Raw genomic sequence first — 26,933 nt, forward strand, 5'->3', positions numbered from 1 at the left:
GGCCTTAGGCTGTTACTTATATGGCATTATGTTAATGGTACTAACAAATAGTTATCTACCTAATGTATTAATATGAATTAATATGTATTACTTAATGTATTAAAATGAAAATAACTTGGTACTTTGCTTTTTATTGATAATTTTATCATATTGTAATGTACTAAAAAGTTTCTGCACTTTTTTTATTTGTTTTTTGCTTTAGGCTCCACAGGTATGGGAAACAAGCAGTCCATTCCCACAGAGCTAGTAGTGAACCAGAGCCCAGTGGTAGCAGAGATCCAGGCGGTATACTCTGAAGGGCAGAGTGATAAAGCACTGGACTTGGTAAAAACTGCTTGTGAGGAAAACCTTCCACGGCCTGAAAAGGTATGGATTTTTACAAACTTTTGGGAAAATTTAGGTTGTCAGGTAGAGTGTAACTGCGCTTTCTAAAAACTTTTGCTATGACATAGGAACTTGTCAAAAGTATGGATTGCTGAGGTCCAGCTGCTGAGACCCTCACCGATTGCTAGAACGAGCCAGCTGAAGTGCTTGTCTGAGCGCTGTCACTGCTCGCTAGCTGAATACCGACCCATAGACTTTCTGTTGAGTCCGTCTTCAGCTAGCGAGCAGTGACAGTGCTAGCGACCTGCAGCTGGCTCATTCTAGCAATCAGTTTGAGTCTAAGCAGCTGGACTGCCCAGTGGTCAAAATTACTGACCTGTACCTATAGCAGGTTTTTTTGAAAAGCGCATTTACACTTTAAGACCTCTCAACCTCTGATGTGCCACACATGTACTCTGCTCATTAACCCCTTTAGTGGCAGGTTTATTATTACCATATTATGGCAGGGAAATCTCTGGGGCTTGCTTCGCTGAGTATGCAGTAAAAACCCTGGAAGATTTCAGATGACCGCTCAGTTCTTTGCACATTTCAGCACTAGAGCTGTCCACGGAAATCTTCCAAGTTTTAACTGCATGGTAAGTGCAGCGAGCCCCAGAGATTTTCCGGCTGTGCCACTAAAGGGGTTAACAAGGCAGTATTTTGCTGGAACATGATGGCAAAATAATGTCCTACCATTTTACTTGCAGTAATAAGACTATCTGGCAACATTTATACTCTACACCTTACTCTACATGACAGTAGGAATAACATAAAGACTATAATGAGCAGGATTTATCGGCTCCGAATCTCTGATGTTGCCTATTTTCTATCATTGAGAAATAATTTGGGTAGACTCGATAGAAAGTTGGTCTGGTTAGCTTAGAATTGCTGAGTTGGCTGTAAGAAGAAGATGATATATATTTGGCCATTTCACAAGTATGAATATCTTGACAAGAATGCAGTCTAAAGTCTTCTCTGTATAGAACATCAGCAGGTGCAGCAGGAAGTGCCAATTTTTAGACTTAAACAAATTATGGGTACAGTCATATCAACTGTGAGATCACGTGGGGTGAAGTCATACAGTATATGTGGCAGGAACTGGGACTATACATCAATTATAATAAAATAGACTATACATATTATTTTCTGTATACTACCACAAAGTAGAAAAAAAGATTGTCTATTCACTTACATCTTATTGTTGGGTTTAAGCAGATTAACCATATTAAATTAAAGTTGATCAAACCCACCAACCATCTAATGTGCGTGAGGGAGAGTCAGCCCAACCATCTGCCATTGGGAGAGAAGATTGGGCATGTTGATTTTCAGAATTCCCAATCCTTTGTTTCTTGGGGGTAAACGCTACCTTGGGTGTCTTTTAGCAGTGAGGTACATTTTATCTCCCTTTAAAGGGGTTGTCCAGTTATCGGACAGCATCCCTTCATTAGTAACCAGTGTCGTACAATGACAAGCTGATCAATACTTGGCCATCTGCCACCACCGATATCAAGAACTGCAGCCCTGCCATGGTCCCGGTGCCTGTTGCAATGTGAGTACTGATGCCAGAAAAACAAGTGGTCATGTTGCAGCCTTTGATTGGCTTCAGCGGTCACCTGACTTCTAGTGATGTCAGCTGTCACAACAGACAGCAGGGCTTTGGCGCTGGTTCCTAATGGCAGAAGAGGGGTCAGTATTGCTGAGCTTATTTTTCTACAGTGAGCACGATTAAAGGGATGTTGTCAAGTAACCAGACAACCCCTTTAAGTTCAACAGTTAGTGGAAAGCATAGTACCTATGATTGTAAACAGTGGCTGTGGGCTGTCTTTGGTAACCCCATTGGTTTCCCAGCAAAATATGGATCAGTCCCTTAGCCATCAAAATTCTGCAGCCTATGAGGTGGAGGATGGCCTGGACCTCCCCTATATAATACAGCACTGAAGGCTAATATATTAAAAATGCACTAAAAATTTGCGTAACTGTTGTCTTTTTTGCATAGCTCCAGCTTCTTCGAATCACAGCTGCTTACGGGGATGTGCCCTCCGTACGTTACCTGCTTCTTGAGGCTAATGTGGTTTTGCCAACTGACCCCAGCGACGACAATCCAGTTGTAATGGCGGCTCATTATGGTCACGGGGATACTGTAACATTGCTACTTGATTCCTTGCCAGGTATAAATAACATGATTATTAAATGTGCCACAGAATGTTTCAGGAAGTACTGAACCTTTTGTGATCTACAGGTTCTTGTCTTTGTTGATAGAAGATTTTAATTAAAAAAAAGTTGTTAAACATCTTTTGAAAAAATGCAGATGTTCAGGAAATGAAAGCTTGAAATACCGCAATGCTGTTACTATTCCTGGCTTCTTAGAATGACTTACAGTACATTTACTGAGCTAATTAGTAAGCCAGTCAGCATTCTACAGAAGTGGAGTAATGTATAGAATAAGTGCTTGCTTGATGTATCCCTTACAGTGTGATGTCATTTGTGTACTCGCTACCAGTACATGTCATCATCGCTGCCCAGATTTGTTCTCACATAGTCATTACATTAACATGGTCATAGTATAAATGTGATGCTTCATATTCCACAAGAACGCAGACACTCAATCACTTTTGGGCTGGTGTAAGCTGGAAAAAAAATCATTACACATCTTCACCATTTCCTGTACAAAGCGGAGCTTGCGGTACATATCTTTGTGTTGTGTGGTTCCACATAAGACATTAGACATTCCCACAGCTATCAGTAAATACTGTCTACATTTCCCATCTCATCTTAAAGGATATGTACCTTTGCAACCTATTTTTTCTTGCATGGTCTTAATGCATTTGAAATTAAAGGTGAAGTGACTTTGCAAATAGTAATGTCCTACAGTTGGAGTCTACACCTCCATGATAACAAAATAAAAAACCTTACAAGGTGCATTCTAGTTCAAAGGTCTACACACTATGGAAGACGAGGGCATGCCTTGGGGATGAGTGAGACAGATGGCAGCATTGTCCAGTGCACAGAACCCACGTGACAGCGGCTGGAGTTAAAAACATTTTCAATACTTAACCCTTTGTAATCCAATTTTAGGGTTTCCTAGGGGGTTTTCTCCTTCTGCCATTATACAATGGCACCATCTGCTGGCTAAAGCCAGTACTGTGGTATGGGACATGCTGGAGAGGCCCCCGACAACAGAGCGGCATGTAATATACCGTAAAAATACCCTGCCGAACGTCTTCAGACATCGGAGCTGTACAGCCTTCAATCAGAATGTCTGAAGATGTCAGACAGTGGATTGGAATGAGTTAAAATGGTGATGGCCATGTTCCAAGAAGAGCGCGTAATCATCTGTTTTTTTCACTGGAATAACGCCCATAAACATTCATCGTCAGTTAAATGAGACATGCGGTGTGATGGACATTAAAGGGGTTGTCCCGCGAAAGCAAGTGGGGTTCAGCACTTCTGTATGGCCATATTAATGCACTTTGTAATGTACATTGTGCATTAATTATGAGCCAAACAGAAGTTATTCACTTACCTGTTCCGTTGCTAGCGTCCTCGTCTCCATGGAGCCGTCTAATTTCAGCGTCTAATCGCCCGATTAGACGCGCTTGCGCAGTCCGGTCTTCTCCCTTCTGAATGGGGCCGCTCGTGCCGGAGAGCTGCTCCTCGTAGCTCCGCCCCGTCACGTGTGCCGATTCCAGCCTCCTGATTGGAACGCACAGAGCCCACGGTGCACCATGGGAGAAGACCTGCGGTCCACCGTGGGTGAAGATCCCGGCGGCCATCTTCGCAAGGTAAGTAAGAAGTCACCGGAGCGCGGGGATTCGGGTAAGTACTATCCGGGGTTTTTTTTAAACCCCTGCATCGGGTTTGTCTCGTGCCAAACGGGGGGGCTATTGAAAAAAAAACAAACCCGTTTCGGCGCGGGACAACCCCTTTAAGAATGTGCGTTTGTGGGTGTGACAGTTTAAAGAAGGCCAAACGTCTTGTGAGAATGAACTCAAGGAGCCTCGGTCATGCACCAGCCGGTCCGACATTATTGTGTGGAGCAAATCGTTATGGAGGACCGCTGATTGATTGTGAAAGAGATTACTCTGCATTTCTGTAAGATCTGTGCACACCATCCTGCGATCTTGCATGAAGAACTGAAGATATGAAAAGTGGGGGGATATGTGAATGCTGATTGACTATCACAAGGCTGTGTGCATGTGATCTATACACATGATGACGACATGAATAACTATCATAGTTCAGCTCATCGTCCATTGTTTATGCTGTATAAATGTAAATAGCAGCCATTAAGTACTGAACGACCACTGTGTTAAGTGAATGGAGAGGGGGTGGGGGAGCGGGAGGAGAGAAATCTCCTCCTGCTGCCCCTCTGTCAGCCAGCGATACTCACTCTTGTGCAGCAGCACAGGAGCCAGTATGTGCAGGGACGGGTGTCGGGCATCGCTTGCCTGAAATTCGTCCTGTCTAAATGGGCCTTAACCCTTTCCAATCCACTGTCTGACGTCTAAAGACATTCTGATTGAAGGCTGTACAGCTCCGATGGCAGAAGACGTCCAGCAGGGTATTCTTACTGTAGGTTACTGGCCACTGTTGTCAGGGGGCCTCTCCAGCATATCACATACCGCAGTACTGACTCTAGCCAGCAGATGGCACTATTGTATAATGGCAGAAAGAGAAAGCACCCTAGGAAACCCTGAATCCAAAATTGGATTGCAAAGGATTAATGTGGTAATGACTCCTTGTTCGCCAAAACAATGAGTCTAAAGGCCCATTTACACACAAAGATGGCTTTTGATCGATCATTTTGCATAAACTACTAATTGGTACTAATGCCTATTAGTACCAATTAGTAACTTAAAGGGGTTGTCCCGCGCCGAAACGGTTTTTTTTTTTTTTTCAACAGCCCCCCCGTTCGGCGTGAGACAACCCCGATGCAGGGGTTAAACAAGAACACCGGACAGCGCTTACCTGAATCCCCGCGCACCGGTGACTTCTTACTTACCTGCTGAAGATGGCCGCCGGGATCTTCTCCCTCGGTGGACCGCAGGGCTTCTGTGCGGTCCATTGCCGATTCCAGCCTCCTGATTGGCTGGAATCGGCACGTGACGGGGCGGAGCTACACGGAACCCCATTGAGAAAAGAAGAAGACCCGGACTGCGCAAGCGCGTCTAATTTGGTGATTAGACGCTGAAAATTAGACGGCTCCATGGAAACGAGGACGCTAGCAACGGAACAGGTAAGTGAAAAATTTCTGATAACTTCTGTATGGCTCATAATTAATGCACAATGTACATTACAAAGTGCATTAATATGGCCATACAGAAGTTTATAGACCCACTTTGTTTCGCGGGACAACCCCTTTAAGGTCCAATTACATATAGAGATGATCGCTCAATTTTTATCAGAAACTGAAGGTCCATTTAGACACAACGATTATCACTCAAAATTCGCTTAAAAGCCAAGAGCCTCGTGTGGCGCAGAGTGTAAGCTCTCGCTCATGACCTGAAGGTTGCAAGTTCAATCTCCCATGGTTCAGGTAGCCGGCTCAAGGTCGACTCAGTCTTCCATCCTTCCGAGGTTGGTAAAATGAGTACCCAGCTTGGTGGGGGGTAATAAATAAAAAAATACCTGAAAGCGCTGCGGAATAAGTTGGCACTATACAAATAACAAGATTTATTTTTTTATTTATCTTTTGAGCAATAATCGTTGCATGTAAATGTGCCCATCTTTCAGTTTTCTGCTGAACGATGGATTTCAGTTTGGCATGAAATCTGTCGTTCAGCAGAACAGCTGATAAGCAGAACCGCACGCTGTATTTTGCCCGGGGAGCGCTGATAACAGCTGATTACATTGTCTCAGCTGTCAGGCCTTTCGGCAGAACAAAGGGAATGTATTCAGCGAACAGCAGGGGATCTGTTCCCTGAATACAGCTCCTGGCGGCTCACATGCTACTAATTGGTACTAATAGGTATTGAGCGAACTTTTGAGTGATCATCTTTGTGTCTAAATGCACCTTGACAGTTTTCAGCAATCATTTTGCATTAGGTACTAATGGGTTAATCAGCCCATTATAATCTAACTAGCTTCATTTGCATGTATTTAGACAATAGCAGGTGGTCTGCTCTCTAAATACATCGCTATTGTTCTCCAGCGGGACAGCTGCTGAAAGAATGTTATCAGTGCTGCCCATGGAGAACTCACCATGCAGTCCATCTTATCAGGGACCATGGCTTTTAAGTTGAGCTAAAAACAGTGAGGGATGAAGAGTGCACAATGGGCACACATTTACACACAACGGCTATTGCTCAAAAGATGGCCTTTGAGCATATTTTGAGCAATCATCATTGTGTGAAAATGTACCTTTTAAGCAATGCATGTGAGCCACTGAGAGCTATATTCAGAGAACAGCGGTGGTCTGTTCTGTGAATGCATTCCCTTTGTTCTGCCATGGGGCTGACAGCTGAGACAAAGTAATCAGCGCTACCCAGGGCAGAACACCGCATGCGGTCCTTCTTATCAGCTCTTCTGTCGAACGATGGATTTCATGCCGAACTGAAAATCATCGTTCGGCAGAAAATTGAAAGATGGGCACCTTTACATTGGATTATCGCTCAAAAGATGGCTTTTGAGCGATTATCATTGTGTGTAAAAGGGCCTTTAATTTGTTGTTCAGGGAAATGAACTCGCCAATGACCTGAAAATTCTGCAATCTTTATTTATTCTTTTACTTTGCAGATGCACCCCACCATAAGCCTCTCTTGAATTGGCTTCTGGTTACCTGCTGTGAACAGGGTCATCTTAGCCTGGTGAAACTCTTGATCCTCACATATCGTGCTGATCCGGATTGTTATGCAACAAGAAATAATGAGTTCCCGGTTCTGTGCAAGTTGCCTCTTTATGCCACCTTCATGGCAGGTAATGTGTAAATCCATAGTAGTTCTGCTACGACACCTCACACAAGTTACAACTGTGGCATGAAGAACTGCAAATCATTGAGGACATTATATACATACATAAATATATAAACACATCTGCAATGTCAGGAAGTTAAAAAATAAAGGCAAAAAAGCCTGCAAGGAATCTGAAATTCCTTTTTGACAGCTTTTACTAGTGTTTTATGTTGTTCATTGAGAATACATATTTTTCAGTTCAAAATATTTTTATTGAAAATTTTTCAAGCATTACAGATGGTATGTTAAACTGCGAAAGCAATGCACTTAGCTCCCATAAGCTCATGGAGTATCTCCATCGGCTATAACGAAAACCACACACCAGTAAAACAAAAAGACTTAGACTAATATTAAAACAAATACACAATTAGACAAAGACAGAGGACATTACTAGGGGTCACAAAAACACACGGAGGGCAAATCGCAGGGGGAGGAGGGGTAGTCGGGGTGATTGCGCGGTCCCCGGGAGAGTGGAGACCCACTCCAGAGGTTCTTGCACGACTCCAAGTCAAAACGCGCAGCCGCCCAGAATCCACCCATGTCCCAAATTTTTCCGTAGACCCGAAAGCGATCCAGGTCTGCCATGTACTGTATAGCTTCTCATGAGCACCACTCTCTTCCACCCTTAGTTCGTCAAAACGCATAAGGTGGTTTAGTTCCTCCACCCACATCGCTCTAGATGGAGGAGCAGAGGACTTCCATAGTCTGGGGATGATCCTTCAGACAGCAAGAATGAAAAATCTCAGGAGCCCCCTTTTAGCTTTTTTGATCGAACCCGGGAGGACTGAGAGTAGGGCCATCTCCATCGACCGTTTCACTTGTGTACTGCCAATATAATTGTGAACTTCCATCGTCTCCTTCCACAGTGCAGCTACTGTTGGGCAGCTCTACCAGATGTGGGACATGCTTCCCCTGTCTCTGTTGCATCTCCAACAGATGGGGGAGGTCTGAGGAAAAATTTTATGTAATTGATCTGGTGTCCTATACCACTCGGATAGGCTTTTAAAGTTTAGAACCTGTGCCTTGCAGGCAGGTGAAATTTTATGGCAGAGGATCCAGGCTCTCTCCCAGTCCTTCTTCAGGAGATTGCGCCCAAGTTCCCTCTCCTACACCTCCACATATTGTGGTATCTGGATCTCCATCTCCCGATTCAGCAGCAATCTGTAGAGGGTGGATATAGAGTGTCTCTGCGAGGACGTGGACATGCAAAGTTGCTTGAATGGTGTGAGGGCAATAGTGAGATTTACCAGAGGGGCCAGGGACCCCACGAAGCTTCTTAGTTGGAAATTGTAACCATGAGCCGGGTCTATGTCCTCCCCCTTCCATGATCTCCAACAGGGGCCTCAGGCCCGAGCCCGCCACCACGTCCTGTATATGAGGCAATGGGGAAGGCGTCAGATCCAGAATGGGAAGACCTTGCATGGAGGCCTCAAATTGGATTAGAGACCAGGGGAGTAAGAGGCCCAGGCACAGACACCAGGCCACTGGCCGGCACAAACTCTGACCAGGTTTTGCGTAGTTGACCCAGGAATGGCGAAATGTTAGGGATCAGGCTTATGTGCCTAGGCGGTATTCAGGCCACACCCCGCAAGGTCCCCGGGACCAGAGTATGCTCTGCTTCTAACCATAATTTGGAGCTCTCTCTTTTGAGTAGGTCCAGTATACACTTGGCGATATTGGCTTTGTAGTAAAGTGCAAAATTGGGCAGCCCCAGGCCTCCCCTCTCCTTGCTTCTAGTGAGAAGTGAGAGACGCATGCGTGGCTTCTTCCCTCTCCAGACAAATGTTGTGATAAGGGACCGCAAACGTTTTAGGTATGAACTTGGAAGCTTTAGTGGGACCGTCTGACATAAATATAAGTACTTGGGCAGGGAATCCATTTTGATAACGTTGACCGTCCCACTCCAAGAGAGGAGCAAAATCTTCAATTTGCCCAAATCCCTCTCTAAGTCTACCAGAAACAGTAGATAATTTAGTTTAAACGCCTGAGAGACAACTGCTGGGAGTTGTGATCCAAGGTATTTTATCGAGGAGGATTTCCATCGGAAGGGGAACTGACTCTCTAACTGAGACGCCTCAGTCTGCGGCAACGACACGTTTAGCACTTCTGACTTTTGGATATTTACGTTATAATTGCTTACTCTACCAAAGCGTTGGAACTCCTGTAAAATCATCGGTAATCCAATGCGTGGGTTAAATAGATAAAGTAGGAGATCATTCACGAAAAGCGCCATTTCGTGCTTCGTCTCCCGTAGGTGGAGACCTGTGATGGAGTCGTTGCAACAAATCGTATTCGCCAGAGCCTCCATTGTTAGGATATATAGGAACGGGGATAGAGGACACCCCTGCCTAGTGCCATTCTTTATTTGAAAGGCGTCCGACAGGGTCCCGTTGATTCTTATCCTGGCGGAGGGGTTATGATATAAGGACAAGATCCGTTTTTTCATTCTTGGGCCAACCCCTATCTTTTCCAGGGTGGCGGAAAGAAAATTCTAACTGACCCTGTTGAACGCCTTTTCAGCGTCTACTGCAAGGAGACAGAGGGGACTCTTTGCGAGCTTGGCTCTAGCAATCAGTGACAGGGACTTAATAGTGTTGTCCCTAGCTTCCCTGCCAGGGACGAAGCCCACCTGCTCCCTATGGATCAGGCGCGGGATTATGTCCTGGAGACGTGTGGAGATTAGTTTTGCATATAGTTTTATGTCTATCTTGAGGAGGGGGATTAGTCTATAGTTGCCGCATACCGAGGCGTTCTTACCCGGTTTGGAAACAACCATGATATGGGCCAGGAAGGGGCACCCCCCACCCCACTGCGTTATAGGCCCTGAGGACCAGTGGCGAAATCTCCTCCCGGAACACCTTATAGAACCTGGCTGAAAAGCCATCTGGCTCTGGGCTCTTACCCACTTTCAGGTTTTTAATCAGCTCTGAGTGCTCCGAAGAGGAGAAGTCCACCTCTAGGCCCTCCGCCTCCTCAGGAGTCATTCTTTTATGTGTGTTAAGGGTGAGATAGGCCTCCATCTCCTCCGCTGAGCTCCGAGAGCCTGACTGTGCGGACCCTTCAGTATTGTGGAGTTTGGAATAGTATATCCTAAATTCTTGTAAAATGTTTGAGGTGGAGTGGACCAGGCCCTGCCGACTTGAGTGAATTTTTGGGATATGGGAGAGGGTCGTTCTTGGATGCAGCGCCCTAGTTAGCCAGCTCCCACATTTGTCTCTATACTCAAAGGCACCTCTGCACAACCTATCCCTGCAGGCCAGGGACCTCTGATCTAGGATTGCTAAGATCTGGTGACGCAGTTTCGAGATCTCCGCCTTGAGTGAGTCTTTTTGGAGTCCTTTTTTAGAGGCCTCTTTAGTCTGCAGGTTCAGGATAAGCTTGCGCAACTTTGCTGTGTTTTCCTTTTTATTCCTAGCTCCATGTGAAATTAGAATGCCCCTGATGACGCATTTCAGTGCCTCCCACTGGGTGGGAGCCCCCGTCGCATCGGATTGGTGAACTTAACGATCGCTTTTTTGATGTCTGTTATGCATAGGAATCTCTGAGCAAGTTATCGTTGAGTCTCCAGGAGAAGCTCCTCGGACAGCCACTCCACTTGGCAAACTCGCCAAAGACTGGTGCGTGGTCAGACCAAATAAAGTCACCCAGGGAGCACCTTGGGGAGCAGGCCAGTACGCTCTGCGAGACCAGGAGCAGATCTATTCTGGTGTATGAGTTGTGTACGGAGGAGTGGAATGTGTAGTTCCTGACCCCCGGGTGAAGGATCTTCCATAAGTCTACTAGGTGCAGGGCATTTAAGATTTTTTTGAGTGAGTGTAGTGCCGATCGGGAGAGGGAGGTCCTACCTGAAGACATGTCCACACTAGGAGGACAAAACACAGACCGGAACATATAACAAATAGAACAAAAAAAATTACTATCATCAAAGGATAAACTGCAAAGACTAATGATGTCTTCGCTTCTGACCTGGACACTGAAATCCAACCACCGCGCGAACCACCGCTTCCGCCTCCCGCGCCCTACACCATTTTATTTTATTTTTTTTACTGAAACTTTAAGCATATGTTAACCCCAAACAAGTCTGGGACCCCTCGCGGACACACAAAGGCTCCAACCCCGGCGCATGCAAGGGAAGAACCGTGCAGACTTCTCAGGTTAGTTCTCTCGGTGAGGACGCTGAGATCTCCAGGCTTTTCTGACGTGGCACCCAACGTCGCTTGCCATGACCCGCTGTCTGACATTCGCTTATAGGTGGAGGAAAAGGAAGAGCGGAAGATCTTGGCCACTCCGGGAGAGACATGGTCAGGAGCTCGAGAGTGCCCAGGAAGTTTGGCAGGTCCTCTAAACCTCTAAATGTGTCCGACTTACCCCCTTTCCTGGTGTGAAGCTGGAAGGGAAAACCCCAACGATAGTTGATCTCCTTTTCGTGGAGCAATGTGAACAGCGACTTCAGAGCTTTTCGCAGCTGGAGGGTGTGGCGAGATAAATCTGACAGGATCATTAGCAGGCGACCTTGATAGGATAATTCTCCGACTCCTCTAGCGCATTGGAGGATCTGTTCTTTAAGTTTGTAGAAATGCACTCTGCATACAATGTCCCTAGGTCTGTTAGGGTGAGAGGGCTTGGGACCCGGAGAGCGGTGGATTCTATCAATTTCGATCTCAGAGTCAGGTGGTTTTTGTAGAAGCTCATTGAAAGACTCCCGGGCCAAATTTTCCAACTGAGCGTTGCCAGTTTCTTCAGTGAGTCCCCTTATTCTCAGGTTGTTTCTACGATGGCGATTTTCAAGGTTGTCCATCAAGGCATATAACTCAGAAATCTGCTGGGAGTGCTGCAGTAGCTTGTATGAATGGGAGTCCATAGTATTAATATTTTGCTCCTGGGCATTTTCAATATCCTCAATCCTCTGACCTGTGTGGCGGACATCATGTTGAAGGGCGGCAATGTCTTTCTTATGTGAGGATTAAATTTTCTGGAAGAGGCTATTAATTTCACTTTTAGTTGGTAGGGCCCGCAGGTGCTCCTGCCAATCCCAGTCATCCTGGGCAACTGGAGGTTCAGTGGAGGGGTAGTTCAGCCTCCTGGAATCAGGCCACTCCCATTCACCAGCCGCATATGGTGGACTAGATGTGGGGGCTTTATTGTCCTCATCAAATGGAGTCTCTGGCATGGCCACTTTACCCTTAGGGTTCCCCCCTTTTTCCTTCTGTCTGGTCTACTTGCTGTTGGGGAAACTTTGGGGGATTCTCTGAGTGTGACTCTCATGACCCCTACGTGTTTCTGCTGGGGGCTCCATTGCCCCTTTAGTGAGAGTTGCAGGAGTGGCCCTCTTTTCCAAGGGTTTTTTCCCCTCTCCCCCTCTGTCTGCTCCTCTGGATGGTGAGGAGGATTAGGGGGGGGGGGGGGGGGGGGCTGAGCACGCGTCCCTTATGTCCCATGTATGCTGGTGGTGTGGGGCTCTATTGTCTCCTTTAGGGAGAATCTCTGGAGTCACCTTCTGATTCACTGGGCAGTGAGATGGCCTGAGGGGGATCTAAGCCTGTGTCCCTCGTCTCTCCCGCATGGTGATGTTGGAGGGCTCTCGCAGCTGTGACATCTAGGGTGAGGGGGTCCCTGTCCAGTGTGAACCCCCCACCATGTGTTGCACCACGGTCCTGCTGCCTCTGAGGCTTAGGGCATAGGTCGGATGGACACCCTGGAAGCACATGGGAAAGGCAAACAAAAAACTATTTCTCTACCAAATGCAAAACAATATTAGAATAACAAACTTTCTAATGTTAAAATCGCATCGCACAAAAATCGCAAGTTTGTGCATTTGTGATTTTTGTGCGATGCGATTTTAACATTAGAAAGTTTGTTATTCTAATATTGTTTTGCATTTTGCAGAGAAATAGTTTTTTGTTTGCCTTTCCCATGTGCTTCCAGGGTGTCAATCCGGATAAGCAATATTCTCTTTTTTTTCTGTATCCATCACAAAATTAACAAATATAGAATTTTTTTTTTTTAAATCTTCACAATCCCTCTGTCCTTTCTGGTTGCTGCTGCGCAAGACATGTGACTGTTATAGCCAATCACTGGCCACAGCAGTCACCTTCTATAGGCGGTGATTGGCTGCAGCAGTCACATGTCCTTGTCATCAGCAACCAGAAAGGACAGAGGGATTGTGAAGCAATGTTAAGTAATGGGAAAATCCCTTTAAGTGGGCATCTTTATGAAAAGGGTTTCTATTTTCAGCGAAGAAAGAAGAGAAAAGCTACTTCCCTAAATGAAGCGTTATGCAATTTTTTTTATTGTACATTGTTTGTTATATACTTGTGGTTTTCAAAATTATATTCATAGTCACTACATGAGAATTGTAAGTGTTTATATCTAGAGAGTGAAAATCCGCTCTGGTTGTGTTATGGACACGCAGGTATATGGCTGGTTACAGTTATTGGAGCTGTGTCTTATGAAGACACATGACCGGGATAGAAAAAAGAATCCTAGGTTCCCTTCCACAACTGTAATCAGAGATATTGAAACCCAAAAACAGACAAATTCTATTGGCTATTGCATTGCTTTACATCGCATAACCAATGAACTGACTGGCTAAGAAGAATAAGCATCCTTTTAGACAGAACGATTATCGTTCAATTGAGCGAAAGCGATTGATAGTCGTTTAGTCGGAACACGAGCCAACGACTGAACAACTTCAGATTTTCAGTTGTCATTCTTTTTATGCAGGCATAAAAGCTATTATTGGTTTGTTCGCTTATCCTTCAGTTTAACCCCTTAGCGCTACCAGACATAGATTTACGTCCTGGAGGTTCAGGGTATAAATGGAGGGGAATTGGGGGTCGATCCCGCTGCATACAATGCAGTTGTCGGCTGTTTCTTACAGCCGACACCCGTCTGCAACAGGTCTGATAAGCAGCGCCGCTAATCACAGCTGTTAACCCTTTAAATCCAGCCGTCAATTCTGACAGAGGCATTTAAGAAAAAAATTATATAAGTTTGGTATCTTAGTAATCGTACTGACCCATAGAATAATCTTATCCTGTCATTTTTGTTGCAGCGTGTACATCGTAGAAACAAGGCCCACCCAAAAATGGCAGAATTTAGGGGGTTTTTTTTCCAGTTTACTCCACTTAGAATTTTTTTTTTTAGGTTTTTAGTACACTATATGGTACAATAAATAGTACCATTTTAAACATACAATTCTTCCCCAGAAAACAAGACCTCAGACATCTACATGGATGAATAAATAGAAGAGTTATGATTTTTTAAAGGAGGGGAGGGAAAAATGAAAATGGGGGGTGGGAGGGATGGGCTGTGGTGTAATGATGTTACAGAATATAGACACTAAATAACCAGTGGGGTTGTTGATTCGGGTCTTGGAGTCAGGTAGGAACTTTTAAACGTTGATCCAGGGATTATTCTGACTGCCATTATGGAGTTTTTCTCCCAAATTGGCTAATTGCCTTCTGCCTCATTGGTTTTTTTTGCCTTCCTCTGGATCAACAAGGGGGGTGGAAACAGGCTGAACTAGATGGACATTGGCTCCATTCAGCCTAACTTACTATGTCTTAAGGGGTTAACAGCAATTGTTCAGTCCAGTGAACGATGCATCTGCCTGTCTAAACTGGCTGCACGAGAGCCACTGGTAACGTCACTGGTTCGTTTGCTCGTTCAAATGAGAATTGGCTTTGTGAGAAACAGTAGTTTGCATGCATTTCTGATAGAGGGCAGCAGAGGCAACTTAGTGAAAGTGAGGACACGAAGGGAGTAAGTTTTTTTGTTTTTTTCCCGGCTTTTTCCATAGCAAGAAAGGTGTAAATATCCGATTATGTATGTAAATTATGGCAAGTTTAATATTTTGAATAAATTAACCAGATTGGATTAGGATCTCTTTTGCTCTGTTATAAGAGAGAGCTGCAGAGATTTTGTATTGACCATGGCAAGAGCAAATGACATAAGAGCAGGTTGTCCGAGGTTTCACACAGCCGGTCTTCTGGAGATTTATTGTGACTGCTCTACTATGGAAAGAAATGTGACTTCCTTTGTTCCACTTTCAATTGTGCACGCCTACGAAAAGGAAGACTGTTGCTGCTGGTAGTAATTAATAGCTTTGTTATTTGGGTGATTGTTCCAGGACATGAAGACATTGCAGAGTTCTTACTTCAGAACGGAGCTGGTTTCTGTTCGTACATACTGATGGACAACCCAGAACTGAGCAAGAAGATTCTCAGGAAGAGAGCCCTTAGCGAGCCCTCTGTGCCCAAGGACCAGGCGGCATCGGTAGGTATCTTAGCTGTAAGAGGCATGAAAAGATGCTATTCCTATTTTTCCCATACCATTGCAATAAACTGTTAAATGGTATAATATTAATAATGTGCTTTGAATGCGGGGGCAGTGCACTGAAATGGCGTTCTTCTAATTCACCTAATCTGTATAGGTTTATGGGGCTAATATGATGTCAATAGCTATTCTATTTATACTAGATGCATTATTTTATCAAGTGTTGGTGAGTGAAAGCTATATATTATATGTCATGTCAAAAGCTGAACATTTGACCAATCTTTCCCACTTTGTTACTGTACATACGTAGATTATTGATCCAAATGACATGTAGTTGAATTGTCTTGTAATTGTCTATGGTAAACTTCATAATTGGAGATGAGCGAGCACGCTCAGTTAATGCAGATACTCGAGCGATCATCGCTCTTCTCGAGTAACTGCATACTCGTCCGAGCAGATTCAGGGGGGCGGTGGGGGGGGGGGGGGGGAGAGAGGTCTGCTCGGAATCTGCTTGGACGAGTATGCAGTTACTCAAGAAGAGCGATGCTCACTCGAGTAACTGCCTTAACCGAGCATGCTCGCTCATCTCTATTCATAATGCTTTTTAGTCCTTTTGTTTTTTGCTCTACCTGATATGTATCTGTTGATTGATTGTATTTCTTTATAAAGCATTTATGTATAGACATTTATTTCATTTAGCTTGCTTAGCTCCAACATGTTTTCCAGTGTTGCACTTGGGTCGTCCTCATTCACAAACTAATGATCCTCTCTGTACGAACACTAGGGCAGTTTCATAGGATGTTAGTTAAACCATCAGTATGATGTTGGAATGTGGGAGGAAACGGGAGAACCTGCAAGGAACTATTGCAAACACGGGAGAACATAAAATTCCCTGCAGATTTCCTTGCTCAGATTTGAATGCAGGAACCCAGTTCTGCCGGGCAGTGCGCACGTCGCGGAAATTTTTTTTGGCTGGCTGAGAGAGAGAGGGGGAAACCTACATTAAAAAAAAAAAAAAAAAAAGCTCGGGACCCGGCGTCCCACATAGAAAAATGCTCGAGTCTCCCATTGTAGTCAAGGGGGTTCATTACTCGAGTAGAGCTCTAGAATTTGTGAACAGCTCGACTCGTATAACGCGGACCCGAGCATTTGGATGCTCGCTCATCTCTAGTGGTTTCACATCTGTGTTGAAACCTCCGGCCGGAGGCTCCATCGCAGAATCGACTGAAAATACTGGAAGAAAAATCACTGCATGCAGTGCTTTTTCTTCCGTCCTATCCAAAAGCCAGACTTATGGGAGGAAAGTGGGTAGACCCCATTATGGTCAATGGGATTCGCCTGGCATTGTTAGGTTCCATCAGTGGACAGAACCGTTCGACCGTGGATATTTCCTCTCCGAATAGAGCAGGAAAGTGTAATCCCCAGCCCAAGTGTGAAAGCACCCTAGCTAAACCCTGTGCTGCCCATATAGCTAAGATTTGACAGTCTGTAGTAAATTTGCCATCCCTCGAATGTTTTTGGAAGTTTGCATAGGATTTTCCTGCTTGGCGAGTTATTGGCCCAATCACCGTTTACACGTAAAACCTGAAACGGCAGGTTTGTAACAACTGTGTTTTTGTGTCTTAGGGCTTAGTCGTATGCGTCGATGCGCCCGTGTTCCTGCACTCTAAGACGGCCGCACTGCAAATGTGGGCGAATCTCCGCAGCGCTCCATTGCCAGTCATGTGTTCTTTCTTCCGGCGCTGCAGAGAGACGTCCGTCCTGAAGTGTGGCCGTCTTTTTCGTGCAGTGACACGGGGGCCAATGCACCCGTGTGACTAAGCCCTTTATTGGCTGTTATTTTGGGCGTTTGTATATAGTCTTGTCTAAGGATGCACTAAAAAGTAAGGAAAGTCCCCAGACAGTGCGGTAAGGTCAGTTCCTTAATATTAAACATAAGTGACAGTTTTGGTTTTTTACAGCCTGTTGTACAGATTCCCTAAGTGGTAGCAATGTGTGTCTGTTACAGTGAGCTATTAATGGACATTATATATGAACAGAAATATAGACACTGGTGTCCTTTATAGGCTGCATCAATATCCTTATTGTGAGCAGCATCTATAAATGGACAAAAGAATGTGAGAGAATAGCAGCGCCTTGTGTTTAGTTTAATGGTTTTTGTTTTTTCTTAAGCTTTTTAGGGTCTATTACACTGAAGACTGCAGCATAAAATCCCTAAACTCCGCTCTGATTTATATTATTTTTTTGCAGTGTGGAAGTGAAGTTTTATAAAAACCCCATTCACTTAAAAATTGTACTTTTTGGTGCAGAATCTGCTTCCCAGATTGGCAACAAATGTACATGACCTTAGGCTGCCATATTTGATACAGATGCCTTTCTTCACAAATCTTCTAATCATAAGGAACATTAAAGGAAGGACTTCCATTCTGAGTACAGGAGACTCGGAGACTTGAGGCCCATTTAGACACAACAATTATCTCTCAAAATTCGCCTTTTGAGCGATAATCGTTGCGTCTAAACGCGCGTCCATCATGCACTGTTCATAGACCATTCGTTCATCGGTGATTTCTAGCAAGCTAGAAAACACTGACTCTTATTAGTGCCACACGCTGATTTACTCAGCGGGCGGCGCTGATAGTATTTTTTCAGCTGGTATCCCGCTGGCAGCTCTCAGCGGGACACAAGCTGAAAGCTCCAAGAACAATGCAGCTGTTTGCATATACAAAACAGCTGCTGTTCTCTGAGTTATCAGCGGTACCCCGCTCCTCCTGCATTAACTCTTAAGTAGCTAATTAGCTACTTAGAGTTCTGCAAAAATGATCGCTCAAAACTGTCACTCAAACTGTCGTTTGAGCGAATTTTGAGCGATCATCGTTCCGTGTAAATGTGCCTTTAGATTTCTGTAGTTTTGACCAGTCATGCAGAAAGAAGCACCGAAAGTGTGTAGTGCTTTGAAATGAAGAATTGGATGACCAAATATTTGGTCATCAGAACAGTGATCCCCGCTGTTAACCCCTTACAAACCATGTTCAATGTTGATCGCAGCACATAAAGGATTCACAGAGGGAGCTCCTTCTCTCTGTCATGTTATCAGTTCGCAAAGTAATCGCGAAGCGCAGATGGGCATACGATCGCCAGCTATAGCAATAATGCATTGCAGTACAGACATATATTTGCTAGATTATTATAGCAACCATCAAAAAAGTGTAAAAAAGAAGAAAAAAAATTATTAAAAATGTGTAATACAGCAAACCGTGTTTGTCCACCTTCCCCTCTTTAAAAAAAAAATTACACATTTGGTATTGCTGCATCTGTAATGGCTTATACAGTAACTTGAGCAGAATGTTTATCCTGCATATAAAACCCCCTAAAATAGAAGCTGAGCCCAAATGCTTGTTTTATTTATTTTACCTCTCAAAAAACACAAGAAAAGTGATCAAAAAAGTCAATGTAAACCAATATGGTACCGATAAAAACAGCTCGTCGGCCCCTGCGAGGGGACTTAAGAATGGTACAAGCCTATATTATATTTGAATATAAAATACAATAAAATCCTTTGAAACTAAAACCAGCTTGTCCGGCAAAAAACAAGCCTTAATAGGTGAATTAATCAATGGAAAAATAAAAATGTATGCGACTTTGTGTGCAGCGATGCCAAAAAAACATAATCATTTCTAAAATAAAAAGTTTTAATTGTGAAAAAGTGGAAAAACCTAAAAAAATATATATACTTTTGGTATTACAGTAATCGTACCAACAGACAGGAAAAAGAAATTATAATAAAAATTATACAATCTGTACCCCAAAAATGGTACTAATAAAAAAAAAAACTACAGTTCGTCACGCAAAAAACAAGCCCCCATATGGCCTTGTCGACAGAAAAATAGTTATGGCTTTTGAAAAGTGCAGATGAAAATTCCCTCCAAAAGTGTTGTGTTCTTGAGCCCAAAATAGGCCATGTTTTTAAGGGATTTAGGGGTTTAAGCTGGGGTACCAATAGGGTCTATGGACATGGGTGGTCTTTGAGACCTCTAATGTAAAAGAAAAAAAAAAGCTGTTTCCTAAGGGAATAGTTGCAGTCTGCTTAGTGCACGGATGCTGAACCTTTTCTGGTCTGAGGGCCAAGTTATAATATTGAACCAATTCCAAGGGTCTCAATAAAACTTCAGTGTATTCGCATCTGAGACATTTATGGGATATCAAAAGTATATGCCATAAACATCTGATAGGTGAAGGCTCCTCTTCCAGGACTCCATTAGGCTGTTCTTGCTTATGATCTGTGTGCCTTCTTTCTGAGACTTCATGAGACATCACACACAGACAGGCTTCTCTGTGTCATATCCAGGGGCCACAGAGAATGGTATCATGGGCCTAATGTGGTCCCTGGGCTGCAGGTTGTGGAAATCTATGTTGTCTAAATTTGGTCTATGACCAAAGTGTAACTGGTGCTGTATACTTACTGTTTATGCAAAATATGATTAACCCCTTGAGTGGCGGGTTTCCTACTACCCTGTCGTGCCCACCAGGGCAGGTTTTTTAAAATGGTCTAATCATTGAATTTCAACTAATTTTGCAGTTGCGTCTCAAGAGCCATAACTTTTTCATTTTTCCATTGACATGGCCATATCAGAGCTTGTTTTTTGCGGGACAAGTTGTGATTTTTTAAACAGGGGGGGGGGAAAAAAGAAATGGGGAAAAAAGAAAAAAAGGGGCCATGTCATTAAGGGGTTAAATAATGTATTAACTTCCTTCTCTGGGTCATTACGACGCACGGATACCACATGTGTGATTAAATTTTTGGTTTTTTACAAAGTAAAGGGAGACAAGTGTTTTTATAATTTTTTTTTTAAATAATTTTTTAACTTTTTTTTTTTTTTTTAAACTTTTTTTTTTTTGTCCCTTTAGGGGACTTCCACAGGGACCCATCAGGACCCCCTGATCACATTCTGGGGGTCCGATGGTGACAGCCCTTTACATGCTGCAGTGACAGCCCTTTACATGCTGCAGTCACATAGACTGCAGCATGTAAAGGGTTAACACAGCAGAGATCGGAGGTTTTCTCTGATCTCTGCTGTAAGAGCTAGTACCTAGCTGTCCTCTGATAGCCAAGCACCAAGCTCTCCCTGTCACAGAGACCATCGGCTTGCTTCTGACAAGCCGATGGTCTCTATGGCAACCTGTAAACAAAGCAGGAGCTTGCCGATATGCCGGCAATATCTTCTGCTGGTTTTTCAAAGCCCTTGCTTTGTTCTCTGTGGGACTGTGCAGGCAGAGCACAATGTCACAGCTTGTGGCATTGTGCTCTGCAGCTCCCATAGTGATACATAGCCCGGAAATCTTCCGGGCTATGTCACTATGAGCAGTGGAGCTCGTCCCGGAAATTTTTCCGGGTGTGCCACTCAAGGGGTTAAAGGGAACCCGTCACCTGCCTAAAGCACCATAAACTAACTTACGGTACAGTTAGGGGAAGTGACAGAGAGCTGTGTGCTGTATTTTTCTTTTATACTCTCCCACTTCCTGATTCCTGTGGTGCCCGCCACTGAAGTCCACACGCCAGACGAAAATCTGACACTCTCCTGTACAAGTTTATGTGGACTTCAGCGACAAGAACCAGAGAACGGGTGAGGATAAAGAACACAGCACCCGGCCCCCTAACTGCACCACAAGTTAGTTTATGGTACGTTAGGCAAGTGACAGGTTCCCTTTAAAGATGGTCAATAGCACCTTCCCATAACTACAGATGCGATCAGGCCTTCCTAATAACTCCCTCTTTAGATATTTCCAACTGCGTCATTTCCTCAGAGCCCAGTTTGGAGGCCTGAACATACCCCTCGCGCTGACCCGACTAGAGGTGCTGGCACAGATGGTCAATACTCTAAAGCTACTCTCCTGTTTTTATAGACCGCTGACAAGGGGTCAGCTTGTTTCTCTGAGAGATGGGGCTCTGGAAAAGTGGGGCTTGAACATACCCTACCTGAACTCGGTCGACTGAGATGGCCTTTTGGCCAGATCAGGGCCACACTTGATCAGTGGGAGAGACAGGTTAATCCAAGTGAAGTTCCTACACAGAATCTATTATACTCCCGTCCGCCTGTGTACCATGGGCCTAATTCCCAATACAGACTGCCCAAGACGCTTGGTGAGTGCGGGCACCATCATGCGCATGTTTTGTAGGCCTATTGGAGAGATGTCCTTGAGTTTATGTAAATGAACCTAGGGGCCCTGTGTATCCTACATCCTAAAATCTGTCTCTTTGGCCTTGTGGGGGACATTCCGGTTGACACAGTAACATGCAGTCTATATAAATTGCTGTTCTTTTATGCTAAAAAAAAGTTATATTGCGTAGCTGGAAACAACCAAAAAACCTACTAGGGCTGCTTGGCAACGTAAAGTAAATGGAGTCATCCCTCTATATAAATTGACATATATGGCCCGAGGCTGTCCTGCCAAATTTGCTAAGATATGGGGTCGATGGGTTGTCTGCCCTAATACTGCATCAGGCATATATGACTAGCTTCTTGGCCGGTGGAAAATTTGGAGGTTTCTCCTTCTCTACGCCTCACTATGCGCAAGGATACTAAATGTTTGCTGTGATGACAGTTGTGTCGCGGGTAAAACTTTTTAGTTTTTATGTTTTGGTTATTACGGTTCCCCAAGTTGGGAGTATTGGGAGAGAATAAATAAAAGGGGTATATGTACCTATAAAGGACAGAAAGAGTTTAAAAGTTTTTTGATTATTGAAATTCACAAAATCCTGCTAATGCCTCTTCCTTTTCATGCTTGTATTTTATTGTATGAGAATACCCAATAAGCGTTTCTTTAAAAAAAAAAAGATGGTTAATAGCAGTAAAAAATTTTATTTTTTTTGCAACATGGAAAATGTGTATAAAATGTTAAAGAAGGTAATGTTTTTGTAACTTGTCTGGTTCCCCTCATCCATTTGATACTACTAGAGCAATGGTCTTTGGTCTCTCTGCAGAGCATCTGTGTGAAGTGGTCCAGCCTTCGTTTGCCTTGGGTAGATCTTGATTGGTTTATAGATATTTCCTGCCACATAAGAGAGCTGGATATCTCTTCTAATTGCTTGGCATCCCTCCCATCAGTCGTCCCTTGGGGGCTTCTCAATTTACAGAAGTTGAACCTAAGTGACAACCAGTTATGTGATCTACCCAGTGTCCAAAGCTCGGAGGAAATCATCTGCTCAAGGTCTGTATGTTAATGTATTCTGGACATGACACATTTTGTGATTGGCTTTGGGACTTATCCTTCTGTCCCTGTTGCCTTTTAGATTGCTTGAAGTTGATGTCTCTAGTAACAAGCTGACATGTCTGCCCCCTGGGTTCCTTCATTTAAGCCGGCTTCAGAAACTCTGTGCTTCCAAGAACTACTTGGAGAATCTCTTCAGAGAAGATGGTATGTCCTTGCTTTCCCTTTACATAAGCACCTATACAAAACTGAAGTTTTCATACTGTAGTATTAGTAGCAGAGAATGCAGCTTCATTATCTGACATAAATCCAAAAGTCTTATAAAGGATGCCAACTATATATCTATAACTACAGAGGAGATAATATACCCTCTGTTGTAACACCTTCTCGCCATCATCAATTAACCCCTTCTCAGCCACATAAATTATCAGCTAGCAGACTGGTCCAACTGCCTGCAGCCCATTAACTTATGTGCTGAGTTTGGTGGTGCTATGTGCTGTTGGCAGGATTGAACATATCACACGGACAGCCCGATCCTGTAGTGTGACCAGGATCTGAAATAATCAGTTCTTGTAACACAGAACCCGAAAAACCTGTGCGTGTATTGATAGTTGTGTTCCCAAATGTGGAACTGCTGCTCTGCATTCAGATAGTTAATAGGGAATCCCGTGATGTCACTAATGACCTCACAGGGATTCCCTCTGGGAATGGGGGCTTGAAGGCGTACAGAGAGGATGTGATGTGTGTCTTCTTTGGATGTCTGTATATATGGATCACAAGTAACAGTGATGTAATGGGCTGTTACCATTAGATCGCTGTTTATCAGTGATCTAATGAGGGAAGAGCAGGGAACACATCGATAAATAAATACTGTGTTTCCTGCTAAAGTGCACCCATAGTAAAAAAAAAAATAATAATAATAATAATGAGGAAACAAAGCTAATAAACAGTAAGCAAAATATTAAAAAGCTGTCGGCCCTCACCTCCTAAAAAAGTGTACATCATTCCAAACCCCTTATGCCAATTTTAGTCATCTCGCAAGACATGGGCATGTTTTTATTGGCATTAGGTGCTGTCTGTTGTTTTTAAGTCAAAACCAGAAGTGGATCCCGTATTATCCAGTAGAATTCCTACTTTTTTTATATTTCTCATCCCTTTTGAACCCACTTCCCGTTTGGCTTAAAATTGCATGAAAAACAGTCACAAAAATGGCCCTTTTTACATGGGTCAACCATCAAACCTAAATGTTCGTATGAAAGCTTTCTTAGGTTTAGGCCCTTGTAAAGCTGTACCTGATCTGCTGATGAGTGAGCAAACGCTTGTTCGTCAGCTCTTGGTCATTTATCGGCTGATCACATGCTTGGTGCAGTTGAAAAAATGTGTTGTCATCTGCATATCTCCTTTTGTGAAGGGGGCTGTGCGCTGTCTGCCATGATTCTCTATGAGGGATGAACAATTGTAATAACAATCATTCAGCCCATGCAAAGGCCAAGTAGATGGGCCTCTTTGATCAGTGCTTGCCCATGAGAACAATTCACTCCATGTAAAAGGACCCTTAGGGCTCATTTACACGACCGTGTTCATCGCGTGTTATGTCCGTGGTGAATGGAGTCAATGAAAGTAAATGGATTTTCATTGATCCATTCACATTAGTGTATAAACCCTGCGTGTAGATACGCGCGTGAAAAAAGATCGTAGCATGCTCTATTTCGCCTTGTATCACGCAGCATGAGCCCTATACTTTTCTATGGGCAATATATACAACACTGTCCATGCGCAATACATTGTGAGATACGCTGTCATGCGCAGCGCACTCGCTGCCATATGCGGCAGTAGCTGACTCTCTGATGGCTCATCAGCTCTCACACAGACCGGTAAGACGCTGCATGACCCACGCAGCGCTTTACGTGTACAGTCGTGTGAATGAGCCGTAAGGCCCAATGTCCACGGGCAGATCTGATTTGCGGAATCCTCGTGGGTCACTCATGTGGAAAATCCGCAAATTAAGCTGCCCATAGGGATACATGGGTGCCTGCAAGTGAAATAAAGTATGCGGATTTGATTTGCGGACCTGTCGGTACAAAAAAAAAATCGCAGCATGCTCCATTTCACTGCGGATCCCGCACGGACGGATTCCATTGAAGTCAGTAGAAGCCGTCCAGTCCACGGCCTGTCCACAATTTAATTGTGGATGAGCCACGGATTCTGCAGGAAAGTGGGAGTTTAAAAAAAAAACCTCTACTGCACATGTACGGCGGCGTGCCGGCCTGCGCTTCCGCACACATCTGCAGTGAAGAAAAGAGAAGACCTGCAGAAGACCCGGATGGGTAAGTAGAAGTCCTGCAGCGTCCTCGGCCACAGAACACCTTTAAAAAAGGACTTGCGACCACTCTGACATGTCTGATTTAGTAAATACTTGGCTGCTTGTCTTTAAGAGTTTAGCATTTTTAAGACATTTATGAAGTAACCTTCTAATAACGACTACATTCAACATATATGGCATATGGGTAGAAAATATGTATTTTTCATCTACCATTATGTTCCATCTTTAGGAATCAACTGGATTGGTCTGCGGAGGTTACAGGATCTAGACGTGTCTGATAACAGGCTCTCTGAGCTCCCCTCCTCTATCCTGCACTGCCTCAAGTCTTTAAGGAGTTTGACTGTCTCTAGTAATAAGCTCAAGATCTTCCCAGAGCCCTGGGCCTGCCCACTTGTAAGTCAGACCGAAAGCCAATCGATTTGTTCAACACACTGATGTCATATAATAGTTTGAAGTATGACATCATACTTCCCTGCACTTTATTTTCTTCTGTATTTGCTCTGTGTTGTAATAATAGTTTGAGTATATAATATACATTATATAGAATTGTATTTCTAAACCTTTTTCTCTTTCAGAAATACTGTAAAGCTTCTAGAAACTGTATTGAACTGATTCCGGACAACCTGACTATCTTTTGGAGGAACCACTTGCTAGAAGTAGACTTTTCAGACAATGCCCTGAGGGATGTTCCTAAGGACCTGTTCCAGGTGGAGGTAACTTCCCCTTCTGTTTAACAATAAGTAAGACATATACATGTATAAAACCTAAAACATGATCTTGCTGTAATATCAATTATGTATTTGACTGGGCACCATGGAAAAACATGACTTATTGTATACCTCTGAAAAGATTTGGGAAATATTGGGGATGATTTATCACATCTGCTGCAGATGGCAGTGGAGAACTTACCTGTAGCAGCCATTAAGATGCCAGACATAATTTTTTAGAGGCCCTTTTGAAAATTAAAGATGCCATCTGCTGTAGTTTGTTAGGGAAAATTTGTCTTTTTATTTGCACCACTGCATCTATTGCAATGCAAAATACACCCACTGACAAAAAATGCACCAAGAAGGAGATGTTCAAATCAAATGATACTTTATATGTGCGAACCTAATGATGATATATGTAAGTGATTACAAAATTAGAGCGAAAGGATAACTCTATTTCGGAAAATTCGTATGATTCAAAGGAAGCTCTAGTACACTGTTAGGCTGCCTGTAGCCTGGATATATGATGAGATGCGGTTGGGTATGGAGGCTCTGGTACCCTGTTGGGCCGCCTCTAGCCTGGGTACAAGATGTGATACGGATGGGCATGGAGGCTCTAGTACCCTGTTGGGCCGCCTCTAGCCTGGATACAAGATGTGATACTGTTGGGCATGGAGGCTCTAGTACCCTGTTGGGCTGCCTCTGGCCTGGATACATGATGAGATATGCTTGGGCATGGAGGCTCTAGTACCCTGTTGGACCACCTCTAGCCTGGATACATGATGAGATATGGTTGGGCATGGAGGCTCTGGTACCCTGTTGGGCCACCTCTAGCCTGGATACAAGATGTGATACTGTTGGGCATGGAGGCTCTAGTACCCTGTTGGGCTGCCTCTGGCCTGGATACATGATGAGATATGATTAGGCGTGGAGGCTCTAGTATCCTGTTAGGTTGCCTCTAGCCTGGATACATGATGAGATATGGTTGGGCATGGAGGCTCTGGTACCCTGTTGGGCCGCCTCTAGCCTGGATACATGATGAGATGTGGTTGGGCATGGAGGCTCTGGTACCCTGTTGGGCCACCTCTAGCCTGGATACATGATGAG

General features: G+C 44.1%; 1 protein-coding gene across 5 annotated transcripts in view; it reads left to right on the forward strand.

The window, feature by feature from the left end:
- LRRK1 (leucine rich repeat kinase 1) overlaps nucleotides 1–26,933 on the forward strand; it is a 129,138-nt gene that overhangs the window by 37,958 nt on the left and 64,247 nt on the right. For 3 of the 5 annotated variants that reach the window (XM_066592869.1, XM_066592870.1, XM_066592871.1), the window contains exons 3-10: nucleotides 203–366; nucleotides 2,360–2,531; nucleotides 7,099–7,278; nucleotides 15,445–15,590; nucleotides 22,570–22,796; nucleotides 22,879–23,003; nucleotides 25,349–25,512; nucleotides 25,695–25,832. In XM_066592869.1, the coding sequence (XP_066448966.1) occupies nucleotides 203–366; nucleotides 2,360–2,531; nucleotides 7,099–7,278; nucleotides 15,445–15,590; nucleotides 22,570–22,796; nucleotides 22,879–23,003; nucleotides 25,349–25,512; nucleotides 25,695–25,832 (1,316 nt within the window). The remainder of the gene's footprint in view (nucleotides 1–202; nucleotides 367–2,359; nucleotides 2,532–7,098; nucleotides 7,279–15,444; nucleotides 15,591–22,569; nucleotides 22,797–22,878; nucleotides 23,004–25,348; nucleotides 25,513–25,694; nucleotides 25,833–26,933) is intronic. The other 2 variants (XM_066592872.1, XM_066592873.1) reach the window with 2 other exon arrangements.

This window comes from Eleutherodactylus coqui, chromosome 2 (assembly GCF_035609145.1).
Source record: "Eleutherodactylus coqui strain aEleCoq1 chromosome 2, aEleCoq1.hap1, whole genome shotgun sequence".
In the NCBI taxonomy this organism is placed as follows: domain Eukaryota; kingdom Metazoa; phylum Chordata; class Amphibia; order Anura; family Eleutherodactylidae; genus Eleutherodactylus; species Eleutherodactylus coqui.